This window comes from Scyliorhinus canicula, chromosome 15 (genome assembly GCF_902713615.1).
Source record: "Scyliorhinus canicula chromosome 15, sScyCan1.1, whole genome shotgun sequence".
Taxonomy (NCBI): Eukaryota; Metazoa; Chordata; class Chondrichthyes; order Carcharhiniformes; family Scyliorhinidae; genus Scyliorhinus; species Scyliorhinus canicula.
This window is the reverse complement of record NC_052160.1, coordinates 86457572-86482759: the sequence shown is the minus strand read 5'-3', so window position 1 is coordinate 86482759 and position 25188 is coordinate 86457572. Positions and strand designations below refer to the sequence as shown.

Sequence of the window (25188 nt, the reverse complement as noted above, 5' to 3'; positions counted from 1 at the left end):
ACTGAAAGTAGATGGAAACAGAAATTTGCAAAGGGTCATTATTAGTGAGTGGTCAAAACTGTCGAAGGTGGATTTTAGATTTTTTTGTTGGTGGAATGTGGGTCTGGCGGCACGGTAGCACAGTGGTTAACACTGTTGCTTCACAGCTCCAGGGTCCCAGGTTCAATTCCTGGCTTGGATCACTGTCTGTGGGGAGTCTGCACATTCTCTCTGTGTCTGCGTGTGTTTCCTCCGGGTGCTCTGGTTTCCTCTCACAAGTCCAGAAAGACGTGCCGTCCGGTAAATTGGACATTCTGAATTCTCCCTCCATATACCCGAACAGGTGCCAGAATGTGACAACTAGGGGCTTTTCACAGTAACTTCATTGCAGTGTTAATGTCAGCCTACTTGTGACAATAAAGATTATTATTACATGTAGACCAGACCAGGTAAGGACGACAGATTTCCTTCCCTAAAGGACATCTGTTAGGTTTCTACAACAATTAACAATGGTTGTCATCATTAATTTTAATTTTAATTTTTTATTAAACTCAAATTTCTTCATCTGCAATGGTGGAATTCAAACTCCAGGTCCTTAGCTTGGGTCTCTAGATTACTAGTCCAGGAACAATACCACTACACCACACCCCTCCTAGTGTAAGGCTATGTATTTGAACACAAGAAAGGTGCTGATTGGTGAGTGGATCTGCTTCTGTTGTTGAGAATGGACAGAAAGTGCAGCGAATAATTTCACTTACACTGCAGTTTGGGGAGGGATGGGTCAAGCTATGTGGAATTTCCAATCCGGTGACCCTTCTAATCATACACAGACAATTTTACATAGACATATTATCCAGTGCACCAAGTAGGGGAAATCAAATCTCCAATGCCTGATGACTGGTTCACAACACTTATATCAGGGAAGGTCCATGTGCTCGCTATAAGTGTGTCATGGATTGAATGTGATTCTGTTTCTCAGAATAGTTGAGTTCCTGGCCACTGAAGGTGGGGTTATCCTTTCCTGTGTCAGCTAGTCCATCCATTGTCTCCTTGGTGTTCTCAATCTGTGTGCACAGAGAGGAAAATGGTTAAAGGAGCAATGTCAGAGGCTCACAGAGTACAATACAAACAGTTTCAGCCCACTGTCTTTGAGAAGCACCATCCCATCTATTCAGGTATTTGGGAAGCTGCCCTACCAATATATATCTTTAGGAACATCCCCAGGTTCTTTTCCAAATTTGTCAACAACTATGCCAGTGTAAATCCCAGTCACCTGGTGTGTCTAGTGTTTCCACTGATCTTCCAGCAAATTCCAGGTGACCATTTGGTAGAACCACCAAGGAAATTAATTCCATCCTGTATTTCAGTCTGTCCAACAGTCTGCAGTACCACTAAGTGTCTTGAGGTGGTGCAGAAGCACCAGAAAACAGTCACTAGTGTTCTCAGCAGCACCTCCGTTGGGATCTGCCACGTACTGTGAGGTCAACTCATTTCAACTAAATGCATAGTGATAAGAGCAGAAAGATGCCAGGTCTGCTGCTGTCTATTGAGTGCCACAGAACAAGCAGAGTGGATCATGGGGATCCTGGAGATGTAGTATATCTGGACTTCTGGAAGGCTTTTGATAAGGTGCCCCACAGAAGGTTAATACGCAAAGTTAGATCACATGAATTTAGGTGTAATTTATTAGTTTAGATAGAAGACTGGCTGACGGACAGAAGACCGGGAGTTAGGATAAATGGATCTTTTTCTGGATAGCAAGATGTAACCCGTGGGGTGCTAGAGTTTGGTCCTTGGGCCCCAGCTATTTCCAATCTATATAAACAACTTGGATACAGGGATAGAAGGTTCTATAGCCAAATTTGCAGACGACACAAAAATAGACGGGACAGTAAGTTTCAGTGAGGAAATAAAAACCTTGCAAATGGATATAGATAGGTTAGGAGAGTGGGCCAAAATGTGGCAGATGAAGTTTAACGTGGCTAAGTGTGCGGTCACACATTTTGGTTGGAAAAATGAAAGGCAACTTATTATCCAAATGGGGAGAGACGTCAGGGTGCTCTGGTGCAGAGGGATCTGGGGGTCCTCATTCATGAGTCACAGAAACTAGCATGCAGGTAATAAAGAAAGCAAATGGAATGTTGGCATTTAGAGCTAAAGGAAGAGTGTATAAAGGTAAGGAAGTGTTGTTGTAACTATACAAAGCATTGGTAAGGCTACACGTGGAGTATTGAGCACAGTTTTGGTCCCCTTATTTGAGAAAATATGCAGTGGAATTGGAGGCAGTTCAGAGGAGGTTCACTAGGCTGATTCCAGAGATGAGGGGTTGGATTCTCTGTTTTTGGGACTATGTCCCCACTCTATCGTAAAAACTGTGGTCTTTCATGCCAGAAAAACTGGCGTGAAAAGGTCCCATATTCATAGCCCTGCATGGACCCGGCATGAAACTAGCAGCTTTAGCTGCAGATACAGGCCCCAGCACCCCCTGGTCAGAGGCCCTGCATGCGGACAGCGGCAGCCTCCAGCGGCAGCTCCGTGCTCCATGGCGGACTCAGACCGCAGAGCCTGACCTCCCAAATAGTGCCCTCGAACTGCCGCGCGCTCAGCTCGGACTGCCCGGCCAAAAATTGCCCGGTCCCGTATGAGGTTCCCCTTGCCCTCCAATCAGCCCGCCATCGACCATGGCGGCCAGGGACTGAGTCCGCAGACGCCATGCGAATATCCCAAACGGCTGGGACCATGTTGATCCACGGCGTCGGGATTTAGGTGGTCGGGGGCGGAGAATGGCGGGGTGGTCCTCCAGCAATGGCCGCAGATAGGGGATATGGGGTGCAGCGTACTCTACGATTACGCCGATTTTGGGGGCCCGGGGAAGTGGCGCCAGTCCCAATTCCGTGCGCGGAAATGGATTCTCCGCCCCGGCACCTGGCGCAATTTCGGCGTCGGGGTGCAGAGAATCTAGCCCAAGGAGTTTGTCTTATGGTGAGAGATTGGGCAGTTTAGGCCTATCCTCTCTAGAGTTTAGAAGAATGAGGGGACATCAAATTGAGGTATGCAAGATGATAAAGGTTATGGATAAATTAGATGTGGAGCAGATATTTCTTCTTGTCGAGCATTCTAGAATGAGAGGTCATAGACTTTGGATAAGAGGTAGCAAATTTAAAACAGAGATGATGAGAAGCTATGGGCTGGATTCTCCGATTTTGAGGCTATGTGAACGGTGGCGTTTTACGACAGAAACAATGGTGTAAAACAGCCACCGATCCTTCGTTTGACTGGCGGCTAGCAGCAATGCAGCATAGAGCACCCAGCTCTAGCTGCCGATACGACCCGGAGAATTGCCGAGTCCGTGGCCGCGCATGCGCACGGTGGCGGCCTGCAGCGGCCACGCCGTGCAACATGGCACCGGCCACTCGCGGACCCGGCCTGCAAAATAGTGCCCCCCCTTTGGCCAGCTCATGCGCCAGGACCACACCACCCACAGTGCTCCCAGCTTCTGGCAAAATCCCTCCTGCCCGCTGATCGGCCATCCCCCCACTGTGGCAGTGCTGGACTGAGTCCGCAGTCGCCACGTCAAGTTCCCGGAAAAAAAAGCATGAAAGACTCACGCCGTCGGGAACTCGGCCAGTTGGGGGCGGAGCATTGGGGGCGGACCTCAGGCAATGCTCTGAGGCCATCAGTATGTCAGAGGGGTGGAGCATCACGAATGAGGCACCGTCCCCGATTTGGTCATACACAGGGATTCTCCGGCCGATCGCCGAACGCAATTTCGGCTTCGGCGACCAGAGAATCCAGACCTATGTCTCCGAAAGGGTTGTGAATCTGTGGAATTCACTACTCCAGAGTGTGATGGATGTTGGGATAGTGAGTAAATTTAAGGAGAAGTTCGACAAACATTTAATTGGTAATGGGTTGAAGGGTTATGGAGAACAGGCAGGATGGTAGAGTTAAGCCCGGAATGATGAGATCAGCCATGATCGAATGGCGGAGCAGACTCGATGGGCCAAATGGCCTAATTCTGCACCTGTACCTTCTGAACTTATGAACTTCCCGAGGAAAGAAAGGCAGGGAACTCAGGTTGGGGAAGGGCCAGGCAGTGGAGCTTTCTTTCAATATCTTAGGGTCCCTCTATGGTGCCTGTATGTGTGCAGACTCCCAGTGCCCTTTCTGCTCACTGACCAAATTGGGGAGCTGCAGGCAACATATGAGCCATACAGGTCTTGGGTTTCTGTGCCAGACTTGGTACTGTGTATTTGCAATACCCACCATCATATTGGCCCCACAAGTCCAAATTTACAACAATTATGGGAAAACAAAATTACAGTGGCTATCAAATCTGCAACTATCCTTTATTTGCCTTGCCCAAGACAGCTACTACATCCTTTTGGATTGTGGGAGACCAGACAGTTCATTCCACCCAGGAGTCATCTCAACATCTCAGAATAAGATAGGTTCAGGTGAGGAAGTCCCTTGACTCATCTACATGAGTCAATCCAAACAGCATCTAACACAGACACACTAGAATTCTCCATCATCAACTTCAGCTTTTTCAAATTCTCAGTGTTTTCTGTCAACAATCCTACCAAAAGTTAATTTCACATGCAGTGCAATCTCCATGAGAAAAAGGATACCACCTCCTATATTTATCTTTTACTATTTTGAGTTGAGTTCCCCTTGTCCTGCTGTCACGATTTGATTTGGGGCAGTGCTTTGGCAAGACAATACTAATGGCCTATTATTTGATACATTTCATGTTAGGAATCCCTCTCAGTCATTTCCAGCGTAAAAAGGCCGAAATTCTCCAGTCTTGTAGTTGTTCTCTAAATTGCCTCAAGTCTCACTCCGAGACATCAGTGCTAGGATTTTCTGATCCAGAAAATAATAATCTTTATTATTGCCACAAGTAGGCTGACATTAACACTACAATGAAGTTACTTGAAAATCCCCTGGTTGCCACATTCCGACGTCTGTGCTGGTACACAGAGGGAGAATTCAGAACGTGCAATTCACCTAACAGCATGTCTTTTGGGTCTTGTAGGAGAAAACTGGAGCACCCGGAGGAAACCCACGCAGACAAGGGGAGACGTGCAGACTCCACACAGACAGTGACCCAAGCCCGGTCCCTGGCACTGCAAAGCAACAGTTCTAACCACTGTGCTGAAGTGTTAACTTAATCATTGATGTTCTTCAACAGCAAAATTAGCGCTGTTCCCAGACCAATTCATCGACCGTTTAGGGGCTAACACTTGTGCCACGTGGAACACAACCGATTCCAATGAAAATTGGTGTCTGATTCGCTGGAGTCGGGATTGACACTCGAGAGGCTAACAAGCTGCAGGTACACATAAGCACTCCATTCCCCATACATACCATCCTAGCCAACAAGATGGCAGCAAGGAGAGCAGCACCGTTGTTCACCAACATGCAACTCGAGACCCCATAGAGACGACAGTCACCAAGGCAGAAGTCGCACTGTGTGAGCAAATGAGACCCTGCTGAGTTTTAGTTCCCCATGGCATGTGTGTCTTGCAGGATCACCTGGCGATGAGGCACTTCTGGTGTCACTGATCACAACCACAACCGTAACCACAAATCCAGGAGGAGAGCAACAAGGAGGAGGACATGGTCAGCGACGCGAGCCCAGAGACCACAGAAACCCAGTCTGGGGCGACACTGCCTTCCCATCTGTGGTGAATGTAACTTAGTAATTCACACTGTATTTACCAATACCATTGTAAGCACATAGTGTTATCCGACCACTAGGGTGAGTAGCTCTGGGAATGCTCAGGAGTTTGTACAGGGCTCCACCCTTGGCTCCGCCCACGACTCCTCCCCCTGGACTACTGTATAAATACCCTTGTCCAGAGCCAGCCTGCAGTTCATCGAGAGTTCAACGGGTAACAGGCTGGCTCTGTAGTAAGTAGATTAAAACCACTGTTCATATCTTAAAGCACGTGTCTAGTGAATTGATGGTTCCATCAATTTAATCTACTTAAGAACAGTCAGGATCGATCATGGAATCAGCCCTCAAGCCTGGACGTCTGGAACTCGACCCACAGGATGCAGAGGCAAAATAAATCTTCTCCCACTGGCTGTGGTGCTTTAAGGCCTACCTGGCAGAAGCGAGCACAGCCGAAACAACAGAGGAACAGAAGTTAAGCCTACTGCACGCGAGGGTGAGCCACAGAATCTCTACGCAACTAAACTCGGCCGGTTCATATACTGCAGCGCTAGCGATACTCGATAAGGTGTATGTAAGGCCCATTAACGAAATTTACGCACGCCATGTGTTCACGACTCGCTGCCAGTGGCCTACTGAATCACTCGCCGAATTTTTAAGAGAGCTCAATAATCTATCAAATGACTGTAACTATCAAGCGGTTACCGCGGCTGAACATAGAGAACTTGCTGTACGCGATGTTTTTGTAGCGGGCTTCAGGTCTAATTATGCGCACCGACTGCTGGAAAAGGGGGCCCAAGACTTAGAAACAACTGTGGAAATTGCTACCATGATGGAGGACTCCTTCCGCAGCCTCACCTCGTCCCCGCGGACCCCGCGACCCAATCATGGGCCCCCGACCAGCGACTCCCCCAGGCCTGTGCCACGCGGCCGCCCAGCCACCATGCTGCCCCAGCCAGCCACTATGCTGCTCCAGCCAGCCACTATGCTGCTCCAGCCAGCCATTTCTGCGGCCAGAATCAGCACTCGCGGCAGCACTGCCCGGCCCACAACGCGACCTGCAGCAGCTGCGGGCGAAAAGGCCATTACGCAAGAGTGTGCCTCGCAAAAAGGGCCCCAGCTTCCAACTCCCCAGCGGCACGAAGTAATCGCTCCCCACACATGCAGGCCCGCGGGGCCCGAAATGCTGCGGCCTATGCCCTGCCCCCGCCCCCTCCCACCACGTGCGATCCATGGGGGCCGCCATCTTGGCAAACCTCCACCACGCGGCCTGCCACGTGCGACTCATGGGGGACGCCATCTTGGACGCCATCTTCCTCGCCGCCCGCCACATGCGATCCACGGGCCCGACCTGCATCTCCACGCTCGAACAACTCATCGGAAGAGTACGACCTTCCTGGGCGCTCGTCACGCGGCCCGCAACTCGGTGCAGTCACCCTGGATCAATCACGCCTGAAGCATCTGCGAAATTCGATGGCAGAGGTCCAAATCAACGGGTACAACACTCCATGCCTTTTCGACTCCGGGAGCACTGAGAGCTTCATACACCCAGACCTGGTAAGACGCTGTTCGCTCCCCGTTTTCCCCGTGCGGCAAACTATCTCGCTCGCTTCAGGCTCCCATTCTGTCCAGATCCAGGGGCGCACTGCCGCGACACTCACAATCCGAGGCGCTAGCTACTCAAAATTTCAACTCTATGTTTTGCCCGACCTCTGCGCGCCACTCTTATTAGGCCTAGATTTTCAGTGTAACCTTAAGAGCCTCACCCTCAGCTTCGGCGGGCCCTGCCCCCACTCACTATCTGCAGCCTCGCTACGCTGCGAATCTCCCCCCCTCCTCTCTTCGCCAATCTCACAAAGGACTGTAAACCCGTAGCCACTCGTAGCAGGCGATACAGCCTGCAGGATAGGGTATTTATCAGATCAGAGGTCCGAAGGCTTCTCAGTGAGGGGATTTTGGAGGCCAGCAATAGTCCCTGGAGAGCTCAGGTGGTGGTCGTTAAGACCGGGGAAAAATTCCGCGTGGTTGTCGACTGTAGTCAGACCATAAATAGATTTACGCTCCTCGATGCGTATCCCCTCCCCAGGATTGCAGACATGGTAAATCAGATCACCCAGTATCGACTCTTTTCGACGGTGGATCTGAAGTCTGCATACCACCAGCTCCCAATCCGCCCGGAGGACCGTCACTACACGGCATTTGAGGCCGATGGCCGCCTCTTCCAATTCCTCCGGGTGCCCTTCGGCGTCACTAATGGGGTCTCGGTGTTCCAACGAGCAATGGACCAAATGGTGGACCGGTACGGGCTGCGGGCCACGTTTCCGTACTTGGACAATGTCACCATCTGCGGCTATGACCAGCAGGACCACGACGCCAACCTCCACCGTTTTCTCCAGACGGCACAGAAATTAAACCTCACTCATAACAAGGAGAAATGCGTTTTCCGCACAACCAGACTAGCCATCCTCGGCTATGTCGTGGAAAACTACTCCTCCCCCATTGCCCCAAGGCCCTCAAATGGTGCTTGGGCTTCTTCTCCTACTACGCCCAGTGGGTCCCTCAATATGCGGACAAAGCCTGCCCACTCCTTAAAGCCACACGATTTCCCCTGTCAGCTGAGGCATGCCAGGCCTTCAACTGCATCAAGGAGGACATCGCCAAAGCGGCCATGCGGGTGGTGGATGAATCCACTCCATTCCAGGTTGAGAGCGACGCCTCAGAGGTAGCTCTAGCAGCCACACTAAATCAGGCAGGGAGACCAGTCGCATTGTTCTCCCGTACCTTCTCCGCTTCAGAACTCCGACACTCCTCAGTCGAGAAAGAAGCACAAGCCATTGTGGAGGCTATTCGTTACTGGAGGCACTACCTCGCAGGTAGGAGGTTCACTCTCATCACCGCCCAAGATCGGTTGCCTTTATGTTTGATAACTCGCAAAGGGGCAAAATAAAAAATGATAAAATTCTTCGGTGGAGGATCGAACCCTCCACCTACAGCTACGATATTAAGTATCGACCCGGGAAGCTCAACGAGCCTCTGGATGCCCTATCCCGCGGGACATGCGCCAGTGCACAGATTGACCGACTGAAAGTCATCCACAACGACCTCTGCCACCCGGGGGTCACCCGGCTCGCCCACTACATCAGAGCCCGAAACCTGCCTTTCTCCAACGAGGATGTAAAAGCGGTCACCAGGGACTGCCCAATCTGTGCGGAGTGCAAACCGCACTTCTATAGACCAGACAGGGCCCACCTGGTCAAGGCTTCTAGGCCCTTTGAACGCCTCGCGATTGATTTCAAAAGGCCACTCCCCTCAACTAACAAGAACGTTTACTTTCTAATACGTCGTAGATGAGTTCTCCCGTTTCCCATTTGCCATCCCGTGCCCCGACATGACCTCCCACAGAGTCATTAGGGCCCTGCATAGCATCTTCACCCAGTTTGGTTTCCCCAGCAACGTGCACAGCGACCGGGGTTTGTCCTTCATGAGCGACGAGCTGCGTCAGTATCTGCTCGACAAGGGTATTGCCTCGAGCAGGACTACCAGCTACAACCCCAGGGGGAACGGGCAGGTGGAGAGAGAGAACGCGACGGTCTGGAAGACCGTCCTACTGACCCTCCGGTCTAGAAAGCTCCAAGTCTCCCAGTGGCAGGAAGTCCTCCCAGACGTGCTCCACGCTATTAGGTCCCTTTTGTGCACAGCGACCAACCAGACCCCTCACGAGAGGCTCTTCATTTTTTCCAGGGGCACTACCACGGGGGTCTCACTCCCGGCATGGCTGAGGACGCCGGGCCCCATACTCCTGAGGAAACATGTCAGGGCACACAAAACCGACCCTCTTGTTGAAAAGGTGCGCCTGCTCCACTCCAACCCCCAGTACACCTTCATCGAGTTCCCTGATGGCCGTCAGGACAAAGTATCCCTCCGGGATCTGGCACCCGCCAGATCCAGCGCCCCGTCTACCCCCACAGAAGGACCCCTCACCCTACACCCCATGCTGCCGCCCCCTCACGCTCCCGAGCCCACGAGCTCGCTCCACCAGTTCCATGCACCCGCGCTGGCCAGGCCCCAGCGCCCCCAGTCCCCGGTCGAACCAGAAGAGTATGAAGCTCGGACACAACCCTCCCTGGAGTCCGCCATCGTACCCCAGCACACAACACCCATCCAGCCACCACAAGAGGCTGCAACCCCGGTGCTCCGCAGATCACAGCGGACAGTTCGACCACCGGACAGACTTACTTTGTAGACCACCACCCCCGCCGGACTTGATTTTTTTGCAGGGGGTGAATGTGGTGAATGTAACTTAGTAATTCACACTGTATTTACCAATACCATTGTAAGCGCAGTAGCGTTATCTGACCACTAGGGGCAGTAGCTCTGGGAATGCTCAGGAGTTTGTACAGGGCTCCACCCTTGGCTCCGCCCATGACTCCTCCCCCTGGACTACTGTATAAATACCCTTGTCCAGAGCCAGCCTGCAGTTCATCGAGAGTTCAACGGATAACAGGCTGGCTCTGTAGTAAGTAGATTAAAACCACTGTTCATATCTTAAAGCACGTGTCTAGTGAATTGATGGTTCCATCACCGTCACTGCTGTCTCCAACACCCTCCACCATCCCAGAGTCACCCACCTCGGTTGGACAATTTAATGAAGAGGTTCCTGGGGCACTATCTGGTGCGCACCACACATGTGCTGCAGTACATCAAGTGGAGGTAGGAACCTCCAAGGGGGCGGACGGTCGGAGGCAGCCCGACCCCAGGGACTAGCTGTCATCTGGATGGGATTCGGGCTTCTGGAAAGGGCGGGTCCCATCGATTGTGGAAATGCAGTTACAGAGCTGGTGATTATATGAGAGGTTGTCAGCAAGCATCCAGCGCCTGCATGTGCAGTTAGAGGAGTCGAACCATGCGTGCCACCCTGGCCAACACTGCACGGATGTCGTCCGTGGTGGAGGCCTGGGGGGTAGGAGTGGTTTGTGGGGGGGGGGGGGGTCGTGAAGGTTTTTCGGCCATGGGACAGGATGTTCAAGGCCGAGGGCACTTTGTGCGGTTGTTGCCCGAGGCACAGAACAGGGCTGCCCTATCACAAGCAGCCATGTACCAGGGCAATCTAGACATTACAGTGGCACTCCAGAGCATGGCCCAGTCACAGCGGGCCATGGCTGAGGGCGTCAGCGGCATTGCAGCTGTGGCACACACCCAGAAGGTGGTGGCACAGTGGTACTGTGATGTGGCGCAGTCCCAGAGGGAGGTGGTCCGTTCCCTCTGCTCTGTGGCCGCGAGCATTGAGACCCTGGTCAGGACTGGCGTGGGCCTCCTAAGACTGGCAGAGCCAGGTGGCAGGGGAGCCTCAGGGTTTAGCTCTGTTCGCACCCATGTCCAATGGAGTAGCCCGGGGGCCATTGGGCACCCGGAAGGAGGAGGAAGCGATGGGAACCGCGACAGTGATTCTCGCAAAGGAGCTGCTGGAACAACACAGGCCGTGGCAATGGCTGTCCATGCCTGGACACTCTGGTCCCATGGGGGGTCAACCCGACCTCATGGTCCATCACCTGGTCACCCCCACTGCCCCCCCTGGTCTGGTAGACATCCCCCCTACCGCCCCCCCACCAGCCAGTCCCACCAGTCACACCTTTGCACACCTGTGGCAGCCCACAGTCGCGCCTCTGTATATCCTATCTCCACTCTCTTCATCATCAGCCACGGCACCTGTTTCCTGATTTATAAAATGACAAGTTAACCACACCATCGGGAATTCTTCCCAGCAGAGGTGGCGCATTGCGGACGCCCCGGAAAATAACGGGTAAGGCCCACTAACGACATGCAAACGTTGTCTACTGTATGTGTGGAGTAGAACGCATTGATTCTGTCGAGGCACCAGAGACTGGGGGCGAAATTCTCCGCCCCCCACGACGGGTGGGAGAATAGCGGGAGGGCCTTCCCGACTTTTTTGACGCCCTCCCGCTATTCTCCCCCCCCCCGCCGAAATCCCGACACGAATCGCTGCCGCCGTTTTTTTATGGCCGGCAGCGATTCTCAGCTGTTAGAAGGGCCGAAGTCCCAGCCCTTTACGACCTTTTTACGAACGGCAAACACACCTGGTCCTGCCGTTCGTAAAAACCTCGTGACAAACTCGCAAAAAATAACCATGGCACCGATTGGCACGGCAGTACCACGGCCGTGCCAAGGGTGCCATGGGCCCGCGATCGGTGGGCACCGATCGCGGGCAGCGGGCCCGATGCCCGCGCACTATTTGTCCTTCCGCCGCCCCGCAGTATCAATACGCGGGGCGGCTGAGGGGCAACCCGGCCCGCGCATGCGCGGGTTTCGCGCAAAAACGCGATGACGTCACCCGCGCATGCGCGGGTGGAGTCTTCCCAACTGCGCATGCGCGGCTGACGTCATATGACGCATCAGCCGCCGCTAACTCCAGCAAGCGGGCTTAACGATTTTCGTTAAGCCCGACTTGTCGGAACCTCCGACGTCGGGCTGCTAGCCCCGACGGGGGACCAGAATCGGTCCCCCGTCGGGAAGGGGCGCGCTGTTTTACGATTTCTCCCGTTTTGGGAGAATCTCGCCCTGGGATTCTGGCCATTGTTTAGCATCACGACTGATTCTCCGCTCAATCGCATTTTGCCGGCCGATGGAGAATCCCACCCCAGGGGCTGGATTCTCCCCTACCCGGCGTGACGGAGGGTGCCGGCGTAGGGGAGTGGCGCCAACCACTCAGGGGTCGCGCCTCCCCAAAGGTGGGGAATTCTCCCCACCTTTGGGGGCCAGCCCCGCGCCGGAGCAGTTTGCACCAGAAGACCGGCGCAAACACCCGGCGCCGTCGGAAGCGGGGCTGGCCGAAAGGCTTTCGGCGGTCGGCGCATGCGCCGGCAGTGACGTCAGCGGCAGCTGGCCGCTGACGTCACTGCCGGTGCATGCGCGATGCGGGGTTCTCCTCCGCGTCCGCCATGGCGGAGGCCGTGGCGGAGCGGAAGGAGAAAGAGTGCCCCCACGGCACTGCCCCGCGGAGTGAGCGGGGGGCCCCGATCGCGGGCCAGGCCTCCGTGGGGGCACCCCCCCGGGTCCGATCGCCCCCCCCCGCCCCCCCAGGACCCCGGGGGCCCGCTCGCGCCGCTGAGCCCGCCGTTTTAGAGGTGGTTTAAACCTCGGCGGCGGGAGAAGGCCTCCCAGCGGCGGGACTTCGGCCCATCCGGGCCGGAGATTTGTGTAATTTTTTTTAAAAATGAAATCCCGCCGGCCCCAGCTGTTTTCACAGGCTGCCGGCGGGATTTGCACAACGCCGGTTTTTGACCGGCGGGAGAATTACAAAACCTGCGGGAGCGGAAATAACGCCGCTTCCCGCCTATTCTCCGACCCTGCGTGGGGTCGGAGAATTTCGCCCCAGATCTCTGGCCTGGTTGTGATTGTAGGTGGATAACTGGCAGAGAGTTGATGTTCCAGTGGAGTTCACCAAGTTTTTACTTCTGCTGATGGACCACTTTGAAAACTAGCACAGGTCCCTGGGGAAAACTTTAATCTAATCTCAGATCCAGTTCACTGGTGCCCAATGGGAAAACCTGTGTCCACTGTTCTGTAGCTCAGTCCCAAGACATAGAATAATCTTTATTAGTGTCACAATAGGCTTACATTAACACTGCAATGAGGTTACTGTGAAAATCCCTACCCTCCACATTCCGGCACCTGTTCACGGTTGGAGAATTCAGAATGTCCAATTCACCTGACAGCGTGTCCTCGGGACATGGGGAAGAAACCGGAGTACCCGGAGGCAACCCACGCAGACATGGGGAGAACGTGCAAAGTTCCCACAGACAGTGACCCAAGCCTGGAATCGAACCTGGGAACCTGCCGCTGTGAAGCAGCCGTGCTACCCACTATACTACTGAGCAAGTTTCTGACTTCCTGTTCAGCTAAGAAAGAACAATCTGAAACTTGCACATTTTGAACGATTTGCTGAGGAAGTCAACTTTAGAGAATGAAGACTTCCTTCCTGATCAATTATGACGAGTCGAGAGTAGAGAGTAATCGAGGTTTTATTACGCAAAGATGTGTAGCCTCCCGCAGCTGCTGCTGAAATGGCTGCAGCTCGGAGAGCCCACACATTTATACTGGGTGGAGCCAGCAGGCAGGGATCTACCCCCGTACCTGTACTACAGGGCCTTACCGTAATGCACCTCATATGCGGTAAATACAATACAATACAATACAACAGTGGTGACTACCCATTCCCCCCCTGTTAAAAAAAGAGTCTGGCAGGGGTGGTGGAATGCTATTTACATGTAGGCGTTTGAAATTTTAGGAACAGTTCATAAATTCAGACGCCTTAATCCGTCGTTGCGAGCGCCGCAGTCTCGGTGGTGATTGAAGCGTCGGTTCGGTCGTCGGTGACTCCGGGAGCGTGCCGACCTCATCATCATCCCCGGGTGGGACCAAGGGGAGGACGGATCATCCTGGAGCGGGGGCTGTGGTTGGGTGAGCTGGGGGGAGGGAGGGTGGCGCCGGGGCAGAGGTGGGGGGGTGGGGTGTGTGGTTCCAGGTCCCTGAGGAACACCGTGTCTTGGCGGCCGTCGGGGTACGCCACGTAGGCATACTGCGGGTTCGCGCGAAGAAGCTGTATCCTCTCAACCAACGGGTCCGCCTTGTGGAGCCGCACGTGCTTGCAGAGGGGAATGGGTCCTGGAGCTGCCAGCCACGTTGGGAGCAAAACCCCGGAGGTGGACATCCTGGGGCAGGCAAAGAGACGTTCATGGGGGGTTTCGTTAGTCGCCATGTAAAGGTTCGTCTGAATTGAGTGGAGGCCATCAGGGAGGACCTCCTGCCAGTGGCAGGTCGGGAGATTTCTGGACGTCATGTTGGGGCATGGGATGGCGATGGCGAAGGGGAATCTAGAATACTCGTCGATCACGTTAAGAAAGTACGTGTTTCGATTGGTGGAGGGGAGGGGCCCTTTGAAATCCATGCTGAGGCGTTCAAAGGGGCGGGAGGCCTTCACCAGGTGCGCTCGGTCTGGCCGGTAGAAGTGCGGTTTATACTCCGCGCAGACCTCGCAGTCTCTGGTGATAGGCCTGACTTCCTCGATGGAGTAAGGCAGATTGCGGGCCTTTATGAAATGATAAAAATGGGTGACCCCTGGGTGACAGATCGTTGTGCAGGGTCCGAAGTAGGTCCACTTGTGCGCTGGCACATGTACCTCGGGATAGGGCATCGGGGGCTTGTTGAGCTTACCGGGGCGATACAAAATCTCATAATTGTAGGTGGAGAGCTCGATTCCCCACCTCAAGATTTTATCACTTTTTATCTTACCCCGCTGTGTGTTGTTGAACATGAAGGCAACTGACTGAAGACAGTGAGGAGAGTGAATCTCCTGCCGGCCAGGTAATGCCTCCAATGCCGCACAGCTTCTACTATGGCCTGGGCCTCCTTTTCGACTGAGGAGTGGCGGATTTCGGAAGCATGGAGGGTGCGGGAGAAGATTGTCACCGTTCTGCCTGCCTGGTTGAGGCTGGCGGCCAGAGCGACGTCTGATGCATCACTCTAGACTTGAAAGGGGAAGGTCTTGTCAACCACATGCATCGCGGCCTTGGCGATGTCGAACTTGATACGGTCGAAGGCCTGGTGAGCCTCGGCCGTCAGTGGGAAAACGGTGGAGTGGATGAATGGGCGGGCATTGTTCACATAGTTAGGGACCCACTGGGCGTAGTACGAGAAGAAGCCCAGGCATCGTTTGAGGGCAGTGGGGGAGTGGGAGTTCCATGAGGGGGCGCATGCGATCGGGGTGGGGCCCTAGAACTCCATTTTGCACCACATAGCCGAGGATGGCTAATCGGTTCATGCTAAACATGCGCTTCTCCTTGTTATAGGTTAAGTTGAGGAGTTTGGCGGTGTGGAGGAATTTGGAAAGGTTAGCGTCATGGTCCCGCTGGTCGTGGCAGCAGATGGTGACGTTATCCAGGTGCGGAAAGGTGGCCCGCAGTCCGTACCAGTCAACCATTCGGTCCATCTCCCGTTAGTGACACCGAAGGGAACCCTAAGGAAATGGAAAAGGCGGCCGTCCACTTCAAACGCAGTGTAGCCTTGCAAATGGGGAGCTGGTGGTAGGCAGTTTTCAGGTCCAATGTCGAGAAGACCCGGTACTGTGCAATCTGATTGACCATATCAGATATGCGTGTGAGGGAGTACGGGTCGAGCTGCCTGTAACAATTGATGGTCAGACTGTAGTCAACGACCATCCTGTTTTTCTCCCCAGTTTTCACAACTACCATTTGGGATCTCCAGGGGCTGTTGCTGGCCTCGATAATGCCTTCCCGCAGCAGCCGCAGGACCTCAGACCTGATGAAGGTCTTGTCCTGGGCGCTGTACCGTCTACTCCTGGTGGCAACGAGTTTGCAATCCGAGGTGAGGTTTGCAAATAGGGAAGGCGGGTCGACCTGAAGGGTCATAAGGCCGCAGACAGTGAGGGGTGGTAGGGGCCCGCCAAATTTCAGGATGAGTCTCTGAAGGTTGCACTGGAAGTCCAGGCTGAGTAGCAAGGCAGCGCAGAGGTTGGGGAGGACATAGAGGCGGAAGCCACTGAACTCTACACGCTGGATGGTGAGGGTGGTCATACAATACCTCCGGATCGCCATGGAGTGGGATCCGGAGGCCAGGGTGATCTTTTGGTTAATGGGATGTACCGCGAGGGAGCAGCGCCTTACCGTATCGGGGTGGATGAAGCTCTCAGTGCTTCCGGAGTCCAGAAGGCAGGATATCTCGTGCCCGTCGACCTGTACTGTCGTTGACGTGGTCGCGAGGTTGTGTGGTCAAGACTGGTCGATCGTGATGGAGACGAGACGCAGCTGATCGGCAGTGGTTGCAGGCGAGGATCGGCCAGATGAGGTGCCCGATGAGCAAGGGTCCTGAGGCGGGGAAGATGGCGGCGCCCATGGGCTGCACGTGGTCTGAGGCGAAGAAGATGGCGGCGCCCACGGAACGCATGTGGGGGGTGCAGAAATAATAGCGGCGATGGAGCGGGCCTGGCACACAGCAGCAAAATGCCCTTTCTTCCCGCAGGCCTTGCAGAGCGCGCTCTACGCCGGGCAGCACTGCCGGGGGTGTTTTGCCTGTCTGCAGAAGTAGCACTTGGGGCCCCTGGGCCACTTTGGCTGCCACGCGGCGCAGGCCTGGGGTTGGCTGTGGGCGGCCATTGGTGGGGTCCACGATGGGGTGGTCGCCAGCGGGGTCCATGATGCACAGGAGGGGTGGGCCGAGCGATCGGGGGCATATGCCTGAACATTTGCGGAAGGCGACCGTAAGTGAAATTGCTAGCTTCTTGGTTGCCGCGAGGTCCTGGGTTGCCCCTTCTAAGAGGCGCTGGCGGATGTAAGTGTACCCGATGCCAGTGACGAACGCACCTTGAATTAAAAGTTCAGAATGTTGAACGGCCGAAACAGCCTGGCAATCGCAGTCCCTTGCCAGGGCGTGCAGGGCACGCCAGAAATCTTCCACAGCCTCACCGGGAGCTGATGCCGCGTGGAGAGGTGGTGCCTGGCGTAGAGCTTGTTCGTCTGCTGAGTGTAGTTCTCTTTCAGTAGCGCCATGGCCTCAGCGTAGGTAGGCACGTCCCGGATGAGGGAAAAGATATCGTGTAAAGGATCTGGAGCTTCTGTGCCTCTGAGGGTGGTTCTGTTGCAGATCCGATTATGCCTCGAAGCAAGCTAGCCAATGTGCGAAGGCCGACTTGGCATTGTCTGCTTGAGGGTGCAGCTGCAGGCGATCAGGCTTGATGCGGAGATCCATCGTTTTATAATCTCTGCGTAATAAATTGATGCACTATCAATTACGACGAGACGAGAGTAGAGTGTAATCGAGGCTTTATTACACAGAGATGTGTAGCCTCCCGCAACTGCTGCTGAAATGGCTGCAACTCGGAGAGCCCACACATTTATACTCCACCTACTGGGCGGAGCCAGCAGGCAGGGATCTACCCCTGTACCTGTAGTACAGGACCTTACCATAATAGACCTCATATGCGGTAAATACAATACAATACAATACAACAGTGGTGACTACCACACTTTTTAAACACAGGGCTGGCTAGATTCAGTCAGAATGTGGCTTGAAAAGCAGCTTTAACCCACTAGCATTGACAGCATAGTGTATCTTATTATTGCCTATAAGGGATACTGCAAAATAATTAGTAATCGACTTTAATCGACTGTGCCTGAAAGTAAAAAGCACATGTAAATTCCTCTTGTCCTCGTTTAGTACCTCTGATTTAACACTCGCTTTGGCACTGTTGCAGCAGCACCGACCCCTCAGTGTGATCAGGAGTTTCTGGTCCACCTTGTTCTTCATCCCTCCTGTGATAATCAATAACAAGGTTCACATCAATCCCATGATAGGAACATCATCTCCAAAAACAGAGAAGTCTGTTCTGGCTTCACGACTGATTTTACGCAGAGCAAACAGCTGATCACAGCCACATCAGCAACAACAGCAGCCAAACAATTTGTCTGGTTGTTGAAGCTGGCTAAGTGATTCTGCCACCGTCTTTCAGAGAAGCTTGAGTAATCTCCTGTCACAGGCCACTTGCTGTCTTTCAAAGAAATATTACAATAACATTTCACAAACTTTTCATTTTTGAGGTGAGAGGGCAGCCACAGAAATTGTGCCATGGTGATTTTGCGGCCTATGCAAATTACAATAAGTAACACTGATTCTTAATGGAATTTGTGAATCATTAGAACAATTTTGAAAGGAGATTATCTTTATGTAAATAGTGTATCGCAAAATTAACATGTGCAGGCTAAAATATAACTGACACTACAGAAGAGTATTGCAGATGTTGGAAATCAGAAATAAAAACAGAAAATGCTGGAAATGCTCAGCAGGTCTGGCATCATACCTGTGGAGGGAGAAACAGAGTTAACAATTCAGGTCTAAAGGTCACAGATCTGGGATAAACCTGTGAGTAAATCCCTCACACTGCTGTTAAGACCAAGCAAATTGGACTCATACATTGGGTCAATGAATGGTTCAACTCAAAACATAGAATCCCAATTTCATTCCCATCGGGGTCTGATGCAAAGAGTGGAGCTCCAAACTCAATTCTATCCAGAATGGGTAGATACTCATATTTGGACAGGGCAACCTAAAACAATTCCTCTTGGCTCCATTTAATTGATTATTTTTGCACTGAAATGACGATTAATATGTTTCAATATGCCTCTTTAAAATAAAATGTTACCATCCAACCTGCATACTGTACATTCATAGATATTATAGAGGAAGCACCAACCTGTCAGCAAGCTGACTATGAGACCAAGAATCAAGACAGTCAAGGTTCCTATTGGGCTCAGGTAAAGATATGAGATTGAATACAAAGTGTCTGCAATTGCTGGCCTGAAATTGAAGAAGAGAATATGTTTTAAATTTAGCATTGAAATATGGGAAAGACCATAGGATGTTGTACTGTGAAATAGACTATATTAATAATAAGCAAATTAAGGAGAATGATTGGTCTCCTCAAATCTTGTAGCTGAATTCAAATCCGGGTCAGACTGATGGGATGGAAGCCTAGCTTCCTGCTGCCTGTCAGTGTCCTACATTTGGACAATTTTACATCTTAAGGCTGCCCATGACTAAATTGGTAGCTTAAATAAAAATACCAATATTGGTAAATGGAAATATTCATGTTTGAGTGAAAGGTTATGTTGTGAAGGTAGGAGATTTGGGATTAGAAACTACTGGTTGAGACAGAGTAACTCACCTCCTGACACGTTCACCACCTTCAAGGCACAAGTCAGGAGTGTGATGGAATACTCTCCACTTGCCTGGATGAGGGCAGCACCAAGAACACACAAAATGCTCACTTCATCCAGGACAAAGCAGTCCGCTTGATTGTCACCCTAACCATTACCTTCAACATTCATTCCCTCTGCCACCAATGCATAGTGTGTACCATTAACAAAATGCTCTGCGTCAACTCACCAGGACTCCTTCGACAACACCTTCCAAACCCATGTCTGCTATCATCTAGAAGGATAAGCATGGGAGCACCACCACCTACAAGTTCCCCTCCATGTCGCATACCACCCTGACTTGGAATTATATTGCCATTCCTTCATTGTCTCTGGGTCAAAATCCTAGAACTTCATTCATAACAACACTGTGGGTGTACCTACACTGACAACAATGGGCCCAGATTTTCAGCATGATGGAGAGACTTTCTATCATGGCAAAAATCCTGGAAATGGTACAAAATTCTAAGTTCTGCCCGCTGAACCCAGCATTTTCCATTTTTCTGGGGGCGGGACTGGTGTCAAACTGGGGTTCATGTATACACAATCAGAATCATAGAATTTACAGTGCAGAAGGAGGCCATTCAGCCCATCGAGTCTGCACTGGCTCTTGGAAAGAGCACCCGACCCAAGCCCACCCCCCCCCCCCACCCTATCCCCAGAACCCAGTAACCCCACCCAACACTGAGGGCAATTCTGGACACTAAGGGCAATTTAGCATGGCCAATCCACCTAATCTGCACATCTTTGGACTGTGGGAGGAAACCGGAGCGCCCGGAGGAACCGCGCACACACACGGGGAGAACGTGCAGACTCCGCACAGACAGTGACCCAAGCCGGGAATCGAACCTGCGACCCTGGAGCTGTGAAGCAATTGGGCTAACCACTATGCTACCGTGCTGCACAATATGGATGCAGCTGACTATTTAAGTCACCAGCTACAGCCAATGAAGTATGATTTTGGAATAACAGGAGTGTGGAATCCAGAGTGTGCAGATTAGATCAGGTAAGAAGAAGCCTGAATTTGGTGGCTGAGTTTTGATAACCAGGATTTGGAGATGTAATGTACCCTTTTAATAGGGTCCCCGGACACCTTTGGGAGAGGTAAGGCATCCTTTTGGATTGTTGAAAATGAACATGACATGCACATTTTACGCACAATATTATTGGAACCGTCAAGTTTTCAAAGAGCTGTCCAGCTGTCAAAGAACTGTAATTGAGTGGTCCATCTGTCAAACCTGGTGAAAACTATCCAGGATGTCTCAACGCTGGCAAAGAGCTGTCCAAGAATACTAAATAGGCACTGAGGAGTTCGGACAAAGGGTAGTGTCGAGGCATGGGTTGACATGAGTTGCAATTAAATTGGCATGGGAGTATGGTGTAATGGGGGCACACACAAGGCCACCAGGTTGGAATATGGGTATAGTAGCTATGGGCGTTGAGTTGGGTTGGGGGCACGTTTTGGCATACGTGGTATGGGGTGCCACGGCGGTTTGGTGAAGGGCATGGGTTGGCATAACTGGAAATAGATTGGGCATAGGAAGTATGTAGGGTGATGAAGAGGTATGAGGGGTGAGGAATGGGGGAATATTATTTTAAAATTTAATTAATTTAAGAATAGTGCTGGGACACAGAGGCACGCCTTGTGCATCTGATAACTTGCATATTTGTCCCGGGGTCATCCACACTGTTTCCTGTTTCAACCTGACCCACCCAACCCCCCACTGCAGATGCAACCTGCGGGCAGACATTTTTAAAGTTCCAATTCACGGAACTTGGACACTGTGAACACAATCCAGGGACAAAAATCTGGGCCAAGATGTTTTGTGAGATGGTGAAAAAGAACACTTGGATGACCTAGAAGAAGTCCACCGCTGTTTCTCGGAAGTAGGTGTCCGCCTGAAAAGGGGCAAGTGCATCTTCCAGGCAAAAAAGTTGTATACCTGGGATACCGGTTGACAAAGACGGGTTGCACTCGGTAGAAGAGAAAGTCCGAGCCATCAAGTAGGCCCCAAGACCAGAGAATGTGACGGAGCGAAGGTCATTCCTGCGTCTCGTTAACTATTATGGAAAATTTATTCCACATCTGGCAACTATACTGCCGCCTCTACATGCGCTCTAAAAGAAGAACCAAAAATGGGCATAGAAGGCACCACAAGAAGAGGCATTTGCCGAAGTAAAGCACCAGCTATTATCATCCAGGCTACTGACGCACTATGGCCCATCAAAATTGCTGATACTCACATGCGACACTTACCCATATGGAATTGGCGGAGTGTTGTCCCATCAGTGGGACGATGGGACAGAGCGGCTTATATCCTACGTATCAAGAACCTTGGCTGATGCAGAATGCAGTTATGCACAACTTGAAAAGGAAGGACTGGAGGTGATCTTTGCAGTTAAAACGTTTCAACAATGTATCTATGGACGTCGTTTCGGAGTAATCACAGACCACAAGCCTTTTTCAAAGAAGACAAAGTGATACCACTGATAGATTTGGCCAGGATCCAGCGATGGCATTGCTGTTGGCAGCATATGAATATACTTTTGTGGATGCCCTTAGCCAACCCCCACTGCTTATACGACGCCCCCACCCCCACCCCATCCCCACCCCAACCCAGTCCCCGCCAGTAGCAGACAAAGTTGTGTTGGCACTTAATTTTATGAACTCAAAAGGACCTACATTGGCAAAATTGCACCATATTGCCCTACATGGGGGACTATAGGGGAAACTTCCAGAAGAACTTCAAGCATTTGCAACCAAGCAACTGGAGCTCATTGTAGAGGACAGCATTCTCCTGTGGGGAGCCCCCATGGTAGTCCCAAGGAAAGGTCCAAAAAACATTTTGTGGGACTTGCACAGTGGACATGCAGGGGTTTCTAAAATGAAGATGCTTGCTGGGAGCTCCATGTGGTGGCAAGGGCTCAATGGCAATATTGAGAGGTTGGTGCAACAGTGAGCATCAAAAGCTCCCGCTATCAGCCTCGCTCCACCCATGGGAGTGGCCGGGGCAACCTTTGATACGCTGACACGCCGATTTCGCCGGGCCTTTCCTGGGCCGTTTCTGTTGTTGATCGATGCTCACTCAAAGTGGATGGATGTATGTGTACCGGATGCCTTCCATCACTTTGCGAGCCACTATAGAGAGACTACGCCAATCATTCAGCAATCTCAGTAGACCAGAGGTGCTTTTCACCCTCTTCACAAGTGAGGAAGTTCTGTGATTTATGCAGACGAATGGGGCGAAACCCACCTTTCTTCAAATGGTCTGGCTAAGCCGGCAGTGCAAACCTTGAAGAGGGGCATGAAAAAACAAACCTCGGGGTCAGTTGAAACCAAACTGACATGCTTTTTTTGTTAATTATCGGACCGCGCCACATGATATGTCCGGGGTAGCACCGGCAGATGTGGTGGCATTGGAGGCAGTTCAGAGGAGGTTCACCAGATTGATTCTGGGGATGAAAGGGTTGACGTATGAGGAGTTTGGACTTATACTCGCTGGAGTTTAAAAGGATGAGAGGGGGTCTGATCGAGGTATATAAAATGCAAAAAGGGATTGATAAAGTAAACGTAAAACAAATGCTCCCCCTTGAGGGCAATCTAGAAGTCAAAGATATCGGTTGAAAGGCAGTAGATTTAGAACTGAGATGAGAAGGATATACTTCTCGCAGAAGGTGGTGAATTTGTGAAACTCGCTGCCCCATAGAGCGGTGGAATCTGAGTCATTAAATAGTTTAAAGAAGGAGATAGACATATTTCTGATTTTAAAAATGGGTTAAATGGATATGGGGAACAGGCAGGGAGGTGGATTTGAGACCAAGAAGACATCAGCCATAATCTGATTGAATGGCAGAGCAGGCTGGAAGGGCAGAATTGCCGACTTCTGCTAATTCCTCTGTTCCTATGGCAGAGCTACTAATGGGCTGACGGCTCTCCATTTAAGATTGACATTTCCTAACTATTGGCGGGAAGGTGAAAAAGAACCAAGACCTCCAGAAGAGGCATGACCATCGGAAGCAGGACAGACAGTCCAAGCCAGGGGACGCAGTATACGTCCAAAATCTTGGGAATGGCACCCTATGGACACCAGAGACCATAGTGGAGAAGACAGGACCAGTCTCCTTATCAGTCAAAACCAGGGAACGGACTGTAGGCAAGACTGTGGACCACCGCAAAGACAAGGAGCCCACATCAGAGGTAACCCCACCAGATGAATTGGTCCTCCCTCCCCCTTGCCTACCATCCATGAACCAGGGAGCATAGCTCTTCAGGGACTAGGGCCCAGGTTTGCATGAGATGGAAGTCTCTGCATCAGATATGGATACGGAATACTCAGTACTTTCGGAGGACAGTATGGTCTGAGATGGGCCTCTGACTGGACACCTCCAATGGTCGTCATGAAAACGATGCTCCCCGACACATTATACACCCCCAACCCAGCCCCCTAGCTGTTGGAAGCACAACCGCAGGCAAAGCAGCAAAGGTGACACCCTCTGTATCCAGTGACGAGGGACATTTGGACTTCAGGGAGGAAGGATGTAATAACCCTTGTGAGACCCATGGGAATGAGCTGATTGTTCTCTCCATGCGGTTCATCGAATCAACACTTAAAAACTGGACCTGATTGAAACCGGCATGATCGGTGGTACCATAAGTCATAGGAGCAGACTTAGGCCACTTGGCCCATCGAGTCTGCTCCGCCATTCACTCATGGCTGATATTCTTCTCATACCCATTCTCCAGCCTTCTCCCCATAACTCCTGATCCCCTTATTAATCAAGAACCTATCTATCTCTGCTTTAAAGACACTCAGTGAATTGACTTCCACATCCTTCTGAGGCAAAAAGTTCTACAGATTCACCACACTCTGGCTGAAAAAATTCCTCCTCATCTCTGTTTTAAAGGATCATCCCTTTAGTCTGAGATGGTGTCCTCTGGTTCTAGTTTTTCCTACAAGTGGAACCATCCTCTCCACGTCCAGTCTATCCAGGCCTCGCAGTATCTTGCACGTTTCAATAAGATCCCTCTCATTCTTCGAAACTCCAACGAATACAGACTCAGAGTCCTCATCCGTTCCTCATATGACAAGTTCTTCATTCCAGGGATCATTCTTGTGAACCTCCTCTGGACCCTTTCCAAGGCCAGCACATCCTTCCTTAGATACGGGGCCCAGAACTGCTCACAATACTCCAAATGGGGTCTGACCAGAACGTTATCCAGCCTCAGAAGTACATCCCTGGTCTTGTTTTCTAGCCCTCTTGACAGGAATGCTAACATTGCATTTGCCTTCTTAACTGCCGACTGAACCTGCACATTAACCTTAAGAGAACCGTGAACAAGGACTCCAAGTCCCTTTGGGCTTCTGCTTTCCGAAGCATTTCCCCGTTTAGAAAATAGTCTATGCCTAGGTTCCTCCTTCCAAAGTACATAACATCACACTTTTCCACATTGTATTTCATTTGCCACTTCATTGCCCACTCTCCTAGCTTTTCCAAGTCCTTCTGCAGCCCCCTTGCTTCCTCAATACTACCTGTCCCTCTACAGATCTTTGTATCATCTGCAAACTTAGCAACAGTGCCTTCAATTCCTTCTTCCAGATCATTAATGGATATTGTAAAAAGTTGTGGTCCAGCACAGACCCCTGAGACACACCACTGGTCACCGGCTGCCATCCTGAAAAAGACCCCTTTATCCCCACTCTTTGCCTTCTGCCAGTCAGCCAATCCTCTATACAAGCCAGGATC

General features: G+C 51.7%; 1 protein-coding gene across 1 annotated transcript in view; it reads right to left on the bottom strand.

Moving 5' to 3' along the window:
• Positions 1-505: 505 nt before the first annotated feature.
• Positions 506-25188, bottom strand: part of slc5a8l (solute carrier family 5 member 8, like) — a 142666-nt gene continuing 117983 nt past the window's right edge. Inside the window, exons 14-16 of the mRNA XM_038820980.1 lie at positions 18942-19045; positions 17912-18003; positions 506-1043 (exon numbers count right to left, since the gene is read on the bottom strand). Of these exons, the coding sequence (XP_038676908.1) occupies positions 918-1043; positions 17912-18003; positions 18942-19045 (322 nt within the window). The 3' untranslated portion in view covers positions 506-917. The remainder of the gene's footprint in view (positions 1044-17911; positions 18004-18941; positions 19046-25188) is intronic.